The following is an 11,365-nucleotide window of genomic DNA, read 5'->3' as shown; positions in this document are numbered from 1 at the left end:
GAGTTCTAGGCTTTTCACTCATATCCAGGATAAGGATGATCATTATCAGAGGCATGACTTTAAACACATATGGCAGTGAGGGTCCAACCTAGGCAAAACTGTAGGGTAGGCGTTTTTGTTTAGAGCCCATTCACAACTCTCTTTCTGTATGCTGGTACCCTTCTCCTGGTGCTGACTTTCCCCTTCAATCCCAGGACCTCCAGGCTGCTCACTTGGATTATAAATGTGGAGCTAGAGAGGTCCTTAGACACCATCTTGTTCAATCCTCTCCTTTCATAAATGAAGAAACTGAATTCCAGGGGAAGTTAAGTGACCTGTCCAAGATCTTTGCCCAGAGCTCTCACAGTTCCCCCTTAAGCCTATTTCCTTCTTCCAAATTATCCTCTCCAACTGTCTCTAACCCCTCCCCAACACTGCCATTCCCACTGTACATCTCCTGAAGAAACTAAGTCACATTAAAGTTCAAATGTCTTAATCCTCTCAGGGGTATATGAAATTTTATACCCAGCTTGTTAAGGCAAAGCAATCTATCTTCAACAGTGCAATTTCAGAGGGGATATTTTTGGACAGAAGCTTGTCCTGTCCTCCGACTTATGCACAACCTTCAGAGAAGTATTAGAAATATGTATTTCTCTGTTTCCTTAGCTTTGAAAAGTTAGGGTCATAAAGCAGACAGCTATAGAAAGAAAAAAGCCTGCTTGTAAGAATTTGCTCGTTTGTGGGCCCATCGTGTGTCCTGCAGCTGTCTGTAGACTTTGGGGAACTGACTGAGGATTCCTGCTCCCAAACATTCCTCCAGGAAGGGTGGGGGGAGAATATGGTGTGGGCTGAGCCTCGCCCTCTTTGGAAGCATCCCGGGTGCCAGGGAGTGGTTAGACCTGCCCAGCCTCGCCCTGCTGACTTTGCAATGGACCGGGCTGCCAAGCAGGGGTGGGTGTCCAGGATGGGGTTGCACCAGAGGCCTGGCCGGGGCTCTACAGCCGCGGTGCAAAGCCACGGTCACCTGGGACAGCACTTGTACCGCCCGACCCCGCACTCTGGCCGGAGGTGGTGACAAGGCCGCACGCGGGCCGGGGCATTTCAGGACGATCCCCATTTTTAGGTATCCTCCCCCCCGCCGCGCACCTAGGGCAGCTGCTCCGGCCGGGCCGGGCAAAAGGCCCGAAGCCCTTTCTCCCCATTCCAGCCGCTTCGGGCGGGGGAGGGCGTCCTTCCGCAGCCCAGTCTCCTTGAGCTCCCGTGGGCCCTAGAGGCGCCTCGCGCCCCTCTGCCGGGGCTGCGCGCGCGCCCCTGGGGGGGGTAGGAGGAGGGAGAGAGGCAAAGAGCGTGCGCGACGGCAGAAGGGGGCGAGCGAGGCCCGGACGGGACCGGACCTGAGCGGCGGCAGGGCGCCTGCGCGGTAACGCCCTCCTCCGCTGCCCGCCCCTCTACTCCACTGTCCCAAAGCAGCCTCGGAGGGCGGCGGCTGCGGCGGCCCGGTGGAGTCGGCGCGGGTCCCTTGAAGACGTGGAGCCGCGTTGACTGAACGCTGAAATCTGGGAGGACGAGGAGGAGGAGCCGCGGCGGCGGGAGGGCGGTGTGCGGCTGACTCATCCCTCCCCGCGGCAGAGGAGACAGACAGACGGACACACACGCACAAATATACACACCGAACCGCCCTCCCGGCTCCGCTTAGCCCGCGCGCCCCGGCTCCGGTAGGGTCTGCTCGCCGCCGCGCCCGCCCGCAGACAAAAGTTGTGCCCGGAGGAGGAGCCGCCGCCCGCCGGTCCCGGGAGTGGATGGTGCCCGGCGCTCCGGCCGCCCGTCAGGAGGGCATCGGGGCGGGGTCGGGCTGAGCCCGGGTTGGAGTTCCTCCCCCGCGGCTCTCTCCCTCGGCCTCGCTCCTGACCCCCCTCCTATCCCCCAGCATGTCCCGGCTGTTGCTGCCCCTGCTGAGGAGCCGGACTGCGCACAGCCTGCGGCCCCTGCCGGACTGTCGCCCGCGCGGCTCGGCGGGGGCCCCGGCGCCGCTCCTCCGGCCGCCTCCCGCCTTGGCCGCCGCGGCCCCCGCCTGGGCCGCCGCGCCGCGCCCCTCCCGGGGGCTGGGCACCCACCCCAAGCGCGAGCCCATGGAGGCGCTGAACACGGCGCAGGGCGCCCGCGACTTCATCTACAGCCTGCACTCCACCGAGAGGAGCTGCCTGCTAAAGGAACTGCACCGCTTCGAGTCCATAGCCATAGCCCAAGGTAAGGGGCTGGAGCCGAGGGTCGGGGCGGCGCGCCCCCCGCCTCTCGGGCCCCGCCTTGGCCAGCCGCTTGTGTGCCGCCCGTGCGCCCGCTTCTCGCAGCTCCCGGGGCGGCGGGCGCGTCGCGGTCGGTGCCCCCTGCCCCTCCCGGGCCAGTGAGATAAGTGTGAAACCTGCCAGGCTGCGAGGGGCGTGACCGCCGGGATGCTCCCAGCTCCAGCCTGGGAGCCTCTGCCTTCCCGGGCCCTGGAACTCGGCCCGGCTTGGGAGTTTCTTTTTGGGGGGAGGGGGGCTGCTTTTCCCTCTCACCTCTCCAAACTCTGAACTTCAGCCCTTCCTCTTATTAGGGTAGGGTGTGTGGCAAGTCAGTCTTTTCCAGTTAGTGCTACCAAGTGCATGTACATTCTTGTAGACACTTAGCCCTTTTCAAGAAGTGGGGCATTGACCTAGCGTTTAAAGATATTCTCAGCCGCTTGTTTTTTTACAGTGCAACATATGTCAGTTTAAGCGGCTCAATGAAATGTTTGCTTTGAATGGATAGAAGGCAGCTCGTATGGATTTGGTTATGCACAAATTAAGCACCTATGTAAGCAACAATTTTCCGGAAGGGGGAAGAAAAAGTCAATAAATCAGAAGTTTCTTTGTATGGATTAGTGTTAGTACTAGTGCTCAGGAAAACCATAGCAGCCCAAATAAGTAAGTTGAAATAAATGACCCCAAACTCAAGTTAAGATTTTCTCTAAAATGGTGGCATATGCAGCGTTTATTTCATAGTTTGAGCTTAGGAAAAAAAAATCCAGGAAACTGAAATGATGACAGTGATGGGCAGCAGAGGCTGAGATGAATCAGTTTTTCAAAATGTTACTTAAACAGGAGAGAAGGAAGTGTTAATCCAAGAATATTAAATAGATATTAACTAAAATGTGTATCTTTTCCCCAGTAAAAATAGCACGTTTTTATTTGAGCAGTTCACACTTTAGGACACATTGATTTGGGATAGGGACTCTTTGCTGAAACCATTACAAAAGTATGACCCTGGCTCATTTGCAGAATGTTGTCTACCTTAACCAGGTGATACTAAATTGTTTTTACATGGTTTACCTGTGCTACTGCTCCTGGAATTTCACAGTTGTGCTTTTTACCTGCTTTTTTAGTGCAGGAATTTATAGTAGCTTGGGATCCCAGATGCTGTTTACATTCACCTGCATTGTACTATGGGTAACACCCTAAACTTAAATTATTAAACATTTAGAGCAACGTAATGCTGTGTGAGACCATTTAATTGTGTGCATGTGTGTATCTGGAATTTGTGTTACTATATAGAGACACACAGACTGAGCATTTTCAGTCATCAGCACATCAGATGTTTGCTATAAATCCTAATAGTTATGGCCATATTGTGGAATGCTATTTTTCTAAATTTCCTCCATAAACTCACATGAGGCCGTGGTTCTTTCCTGACTTCTAAGCAACCACTCTAAAACATTTATTCTGTGTATTTGCTTTGGAAATTAAGTCTGTTTTGAGATTGATGTAAGGGTCTTTGGATATAATTGTATGGCAACTCTTGAAAAACACTTTTTGCACAACTGAAAAGTTTATTTCTGTATTAAGAGTTTATAGGGAGACTCACATTTGAATGTGAGGACAGAAACTCTTATATTCATCCCCCATGGTGCCTTGCTGGTAGTGATGCTCAATAAATATTTGTTCGAATAGGACTGAACAATATACACAATGTTAATAATAAATGTAGTTCTTTTGCATAAAGGGCCTAAAACTTGCAGAGAGTGAGTTGTTGAGTTAACACCTATTTTGTATGGCCAATTCTGTGGATTTTTACTAAAATTAGTAATCAACATTGGACTTACAGAGAAATATTGGTAAGAATATAGGAAATGCAGTGTGGTAGGCAATGAAGTACAGTAAACTCTTGTGAAGAACCTCAGAAGCTAAATAGTGCTGTTTAATCAAGAAACTTTGCAGATGTTTATAATAATCACCGAGGATTCAATTATGTTCAGTGTAGTTTGTGTTCCATATTTTGTTGCATTCTAATCCAAATTGACAATTTGGTATAGCCTATTTAAATAGGATATTCAATTTATCATATTCACTAACTCTTATTGCTGCAGGAGAGTTTATATCTAAAATATGTATAGCTCATCCTGAATTACCTAATTCACACTGAAAAATGTTCTGTTTTTCTTTTATTTTTGACTTAGCAATCAGAACACTGAAATGCTGATCCTAGTTCTAGCTGTATAAATCCTCTCTTAAATATTTTAAGTATTGTAAGCTTGACTGCTAATAAAATAGGTTCATGTTTAGGATGGGCCCTTCATGAGTTTAGAAATCCTCCGTGTCCTTGAAAAGGAGACTTACATAGCTAAATGATGTACAGTAGAAGTGATGAGGAAGCATTACAGAAAGTAGAAATCATCACTGGTCAAGCTTCGCTATATGGTCTTCTGGAGAAATTTGAGTGTTTCTACTTAGTCATTTCATCTGTATATCAGCCATCCTATTGAGATAAAGCTTAAGAATCAATTTTCTTGTGAGTAAAGCAAAAAAAAAATTTTTTTTGTCTTTTGTATTTCTTTATGTAGTTCAAATTTGTTTACACATTGTGCCTTAAATAGTAAATAGTTTGAAAATTTGGGAATGTAATTTAGTTACTCAAAATTTATACAATACTATTTAATATATATTTTCTATTCTAGGAGATTTTCCCATTTTCTTAAATCTCTTGAATGTTGTGATATGTTCAGGCAGATTACTTAATATAATTCGGATATATACCTGTTTGATTTTAGTGCATAATTTTGTAAATAGATTTTGCTTTTAGTAGAAAAGCAAGGAATTCTATCTAAATGATAATTTGTGGTAAAAAAAAAATCTCTGAGAGTAAACATTTCTCCAAAAACTTTCATTTAATTTAGCTTAATAGTTGAAAATCAAAGGCAGAAAATGTAAAAAACTAGAATTCTTTAATGAGGTGAAGATATTGGGCAGTAATGGCTATTGCACAAACACATGCTTTGTGATCATATGTGACACTGAATTATTGACTTTTGGGTAGGTGCTAAATTGGGATCAGTGCTCTAGAATCAGTGTGGGTGAAATACTGAGGTACAAGAACACCAGACTTTTGGACCCTAGGAGGAATAGAGGGTGGCCAGGAAGACATCAGGATGATTTGAAAATGATTTTCATCTTTCCTGTTGTTACTACTCCCTGTTGTCTTGAGGTAGATCAAGGAGGTAGTGTTTTTCCAAAAGCCAGTTTTGGCTTGACCTTTTCTTGATTAGTCTTCCAGGCAACAATATAGTTTGAGAAGAGTATTATACCATAAAAGCCTCACGAGACATCTAGTTCAATATTTGCCTGAATATAAGCCTTCTCTACAGCATCCCTGATGCTAGTCATCCAGCCTTTTTCTTGAAGATCTCTAGTGCTAGTTGATAAGTTACAAATTTAAATGGAGTTGTTACAAGGTGATCTTTTCATTGCTTCCTCGATCACCCTGACATTTTCCTAATCTGAGCCGTATGAGTTTAGTTACTAAGTTGACGCATTTTGCCAGAGATAATCTATTTCTTTTCTGAGATACTCTGCTGGCTCTGTTTTTGGCAGTTTGATGTTTTGATTGCACAGCTGACATTATTGAAATAGCTTTTAGATATTTATCTTGTAGTATTAAAACTGCTGAATACATTCATACTGCTAATTAGAATTGTTTCTTCAGATGCTTCTGTAAATTTTGTCAAGATTCAGCTTTCATAGTATGGCAATTCAGTTTTCCAATTTATCCTGTGTATAGCTTGTTTGTACATAGTTTGTATGTTGTCTCCCTGTGAGCCTGTGAGCTCTTTGAGAGCAGGGCCTCTCTTTTACCTTTTTTTGTATCCCTGCTGTTTAGCACAGTTCCTGGCACATAGTAGATGCTTATAAATATTTATTGATTGACTGTTCATTTACAATTTTTAAAATTGTAAATAGCTGAAAAAATTGTAAAATGTTATCATTCATAAAGGATTTTATTTATGAGTTTGTCAATCCAGTAAGAATATCTTTATAGTTTTTTTTCTATAAAAGGCTTCTGTATAGGTGAAAGGGGTATGTTTGGCATTGGTTTTCTAATTTTCCCTTTTAACTCATACTTAAATATTTTATTACTTAAATAGAGGTTTAGACAACTGATAACTTATGAAGAGGTTACACACAGTAAGGGTACTGTGATTGGGTTATGATGGTTTCTTGGTTGATAAGGGTACAGGTATTAGGGAGAGATCTAGGTGTAAAAGCATTATTAAAACTTATTTCCATTGGGCATTTTTTCAAGTGCTTTCCCATTCATTATGATCTTTTATCCTCACAAAACTCTTATGAGATAGGTCCCTGAGACCCAAAAGTTAAATGGCTTGCCCAAATTATGTCTAGTCCCTTGCAAGCAAGTGACAGGCTAGGACTAGAATCTAAATCAACTTTGTCTCCGGTCCATGTGCTATTTTTATATTATACCACAAGGCCTTTTACTTTCTGCTATTTTATATAGAAGTATAGGAAAGTATGGTTCTACCAAATAAGGTGCCTGCTTCCTTGGAAACTGCCACTGACTCCCTGTATGTCTATCACCTAGGATCCTTTTCCAGCTCTAAATCTATGATTTGTTCCGTTTTTATGGCCTTCCCAGATCCCAAGTGACCAGGTAATAGGAAGGTCTCTTTGGGTCTCTAAAGTCAACTTCTATAGTCTCCTACCACTACCAACATCAGTCACTTTTCCTTGATACTGGTCATATAGGTACCCAGCTAAAGGCTGAATGTGTTAGTGGGGAAAAAAATATGAGACAGTCCTTCCTTTCACGTGACTTATACTGTGTCTGGAACTAGGAGACAGAGGTTAAACCAAACCTTATATACTAGATATACTTTCAGTTAATCAACAACGGCTTATTGATTACTACCTATGGTTCAGGCACTATACTAGGTGTTGGGGACAAAAGTACAAAGAATGAAACAGTCTCCACTTGCAAGAAACTTACATTCTAACGGAGAGAGATAGGTACATATATAAACATATACAGTACAAATATAAAGTTAATACAGGTAGCTGAATACAAGGTAGTATGGAAGGCAGGGCACTAGCTTTTGGAGGTGGGAGAGGTTATGGAAAAGTTTTCGCTTCATGCTTAAGATGGTGCTTAAGCTGCTTCTTAAAGGAGGTGGTGGAGGTTAGGAACCCATGCATTCCAAACCTGTGAGAAGACCAAGTGGTGCTTTTTTGGGGGGGGGGGGAAGAGTGGAGGTGAGGGTTTAGGTGTCACAGTGGCTTTTTCAGCCATTGTTTCCACTGAAGGGGAAGGGTCCTAGAGTAAGACACACTGTTTGCTGACTCAGCTGTAGTCTTAATTTGTCCTTTCTATTCTCCTATCTATATGGGCTCTTTGGATACTATTTACTACGTATAAAAATAGCTGACCAAATAAACCATAAAGTGCTTGATCTTATTTCATCTTTCATAAAAAGTAACTCTTCTGCAGAAAGGGTTAATTCACCCTTTGGGAGGAGTAGTAAAAGGAAGGCAGGGGGGAAGGGTGCCTCTTCTGGCAGTTTTTTTCCTCAGGCCAGTGTTGAATTTGGGTCACTGCAAGGATGATGGGGCCTTATTATCTTATTCCATTTATCCCAAACAGTGGCCCTGTCCTTTCTATGATTCTTCTCTCTCTTTTTTTTTTTTTTTTTTTAGGCAGTTGGGGTTAAGTGACTTGCCCAGGGTCACACAGCTAGTAAATGTCAAGTGTTTGGTCTGAGGCCAGATTTGAACTCGGTCCTCCTGACTTCGGTGCTCTAACCACTGTGCCACCTCGCTGCCCCAGAAGATTTTATATTTGATGCTGGAGGTAATTGAGAGCAATTAAAGTTTATTGAATAGGGAAATGGCATAGTCAGACCTGGGAAAGATCATCTTGAGAGCTGAGTGGTGGATGGACTGAAGTGGAAAGAGTCTTGAGGTTGGAGGACCAATTGGAAGGCCATTGGAATAGTGTAGGCATGAGCTGAAGAGGACTTAGACCAGTGTGGTCAGTGCTGTGTCAGAGGAGAGAAGGGGGTGTATATGAGAGATATTGCAAAGGCAGAAATGACAGGATTCAGCAATAGATTGAATATGTAGGTTGAATGAAAGTTGAGCCTGGGTGCCTGGAGAATGGTGTTGTCGACAGCAATGTGGAAGTTAGGAAGAAGGGAAAGGTTTTTTTGGGAGGGAGTAATGAGTTTTTTGGGTAAATAATAAGTTTTGCGTTTATAAGTTTAAGATGTTTATGGGTCATCCAATTTGGGATATCCACTATGTCATTTTAGTGCAAGATGGGTAAAATTTGGATTCAGTCAAAAGACCACACTTGAGGATTTAGAAGGCCACGAGTTCTCCACAGCTGGGCTAGACAAATAGATCTGAGAAGCATCTGTATAGAATTGATAATTCCATGGGAGTTGAGAATCCATGGGAACTGATGAGATCTCCAAACCAGACAGTGTAGAGGGAGAAGAGAAGAGGGCCCAGAACAGAACTTTAGGAGATACCCATCGTTAGAGGATGTGACCTAGATGACGATCCAGGAAAGGAGCCTGAGAAGGAAAAATAAGGAAGTATGGTTTTAGAGCCAGCCATACTGTTTGTTAGTTAACAAGCATTATTTGAGGTCTTCTTTACTGGTTTGTCTTCCTCTTTTCACTGCTGGAAGTGGATGTTCCTTAAACTGTCTTTAGCTCTCATTTCTTTCTCAATTCTTTTTCCTTGGCAGTCTTATGGCTTTAGTTATCACTTCTTTGTGTAGAATGTTTACATTCTCCTCATATACATATATCAAACCCCATTTCATCACCTAAGTTCCAGTGCTGCTAGACATGTTCACCTGCATTTCCAGTCAGCACCTCAGCCTTAGCTTTTGCCTGGACTCCATTGGAGGCAGGAAAGTCAAAAAAGAGATAAAACCATTATTTAGGAGAGTAGGAATGATAATAATAGATGACAAAAAGAAAGAATAAGTACTTATAATATGGTTCAGTTTTCTTGCCCAAGGAAAACAGTCTTTGGATTGGGAAAGAGTGAATGGTAATTGGGGAGCTGAAACCAAAGATAAATGTGGAGATGGTAAGAGAGTGCTTAGTGCTGTTAATTAAAGATCCCAGATCTCAGTATTGAAAGAATTGGTACCTGTGATTGGTGAGCTGCTATTAGTGATTTATGAAAACTCATGGATAATGGCAAATGTTCTTCAGGATAGTGCTTTACACCTAGCAGGTGCTTAATATATGTTTTTAAAAAATGATTAGACATGGATAAATACTCCAGTTTGAGGGAAAAGGTTGAGACTTTCATGCTGTGGATTGGTGAGCTTATCTTGCTTGGATTCCTGGAAGCAGAATATATTATTAAAGGAATTATTTCTGGGGAAACGGGGGTATTTTTTTTAAATAAATAATTTAACCCTTTGGTTCATATATTTTAGTGTTGTTTAACTAGACAGTAAACTTATTAAAGGCAGGTACCCTTTGTTATATATTGTATTTTTAGAACTCTGATGTGGTTCTCAATATCCTTTGGTTATTTTTGTCTCTTTCATTTCCTCTCATTGATCATTTCCAAATCAGTTAGCAAGTCTTGTTGATTCTACCTCCATAACATCTATTGCATCTATTTCCCTCCTATCTGTACCCACTGCTAGTACTGTGGTAGAGGCTCTCATTGGTACTTCCTTTGACTGTTGTAATAGTCCTTACAGGTTCTCCCAGCTCTCAACTCCTTTACCTCCTTCTCCCCATTTATGGTCCATTTTTCTACCACTGTCAGAGTAATTTTTCTTATTCATAGATTTGTAGATCTATCTGGTCATGTCTTTTCTCTGCTCATACATCTTTAGCGATGCCATATTGCCACAAAGAAAAGTTTAGACTTTCGGAAAGCCTCAAATTCAAGACCCTGTAGAATCTGGTGCCAACCCACTTTTTTTTTTTTTTTAACTTTTCTACTTAATAGTATTTTATTTTTTCCCAATTACATGTAAAAATAGTTTTCAGCATTCATTTTTATAAGATTTTGAGTTCCAAATTTTTCTGCCTCCCTCCCTCCCCCACCCCCCTCCCCAAGAAAGCAAGCAATCTGATATAGGTTATATATGTACAATCATATTAATCATATTTCCACATTACTCATGTTGTGAAAGAATAATCAGAACAAAGGGAGAAACCACTAGAAAGAAAAAAATCCCTGAAAATAGTATTCTTTGATCTGCATTCGGACTCCATAGTTTTTTCTCTGGATGTGGATAGCACCAACCCACTTTTCCAGCTTTTTTTTCATATTATCCTCTGGATGCCCTTTAATTCCAGCCCAACTGGACTATTCTTTACCCCTTGAACACACATAAATGCACTTATTTGTGTCTCCATACCTTTGCATACTCTGTTACCTATACCTGGATTGCCCTCACTCCCCTATTTTCACTTGTTGAATTCCAGGGCAAAAAAAATGCTACTTCTTTGATATCTTCTCATCTCTTCTCTGTCTGCCTCTCTCCCTCATTCTCTTCAGTTCAAAAACCTTTATTATGTTTCTGCTATATGGAAGGCATTTGTGTGCATTACGGACAAAAATATAAATAAAAGTGAAACAGTCTTAGTTCTCAACTGAGAAAATACAACATATAGACCAAAAAAATAAATATGAGATAATTTGAGGGGGCAGAGACTAATAGCTGTAGGAAGTAGGTATGTTTTCATGGGAGAACTGGAACCTAAGATGGAACATGAAAGAAGATAAGGATTCTGAAAGGTGGGAATAAGGAAAGAGCATGTTCCAGGAATGCACACGGAGAGGGGAGATGGAATGGTTGTTAAAGATGTTCTTCAGACTCTGCATAATTGAGGGCATATCTGATCTCATTGATGTAAGTTTCCCTCATAATAGAGCTGTTGTTCAGTCATGTTCAACTCTTGGTGACTCCCTTTGGGATTTTCTTGGCAAAGATAGTGGAGTGGTTTGTCATTTCCTTCTCCAGCTCATTTTACAGATGAGGAAACTGAGACAGGTTTGAGTGGCTTGCCCAGGGTCTCACAACTAGTAGGTGTCTGAGA

The 11,365-nt window shown here is 42.9% G+C and overlaps 1 protein-coding gene across 3 annotated transcripts in view; it reads left to right on the top strand.

Moving 5' to 3' along the window:
* Window positions 1–1,793: 1,793 nt before the first annotated feature.
* Window positions 1,794–11,365, top strand: part of LOC114030626 (transmembrane protein 65-like) — a 49,094-nt gene continuing 39,522 nt past the window's right edge. The window contains exon 1 of one of the 3 annotated variants that reach the window (XM_027845481.1): window positions 1,794–2,226. In XM_027845481.1, coding sequence (XP_027701282.1) covers window positions 1,908–2,226 — 319 coding nt within the window. In that variant the 5' untranslated portion in view covers window positions 1,794–1,907. The remainder of the gene's footprint in view (window positions 2,227–11,365) is intronic. The other 2 variants (XM_027845483.1, XM_027845482.1) reach the window with 2 other exon arrangements.

Source organism: Vombatus ursinus, unplaced genomic scaffold (assembly GCF_900497805.2).
Source record: "Vombatus ursinus unplaced genomic scaffold, bare-nosed wombat genome assembly UNPS02014973.1, whole genome shotgun sequence".
NCBI classification, from domain to species: domain Eukaryota; kingdom Metazoa; phylum Chordata; class Mammalia; order Diprotodontia; family Vombatidae; genus Vombatus; species Vombatus ursinus.
This window is presented reverse-complemented; position numbering and strand designations above follow the sequence as displayed.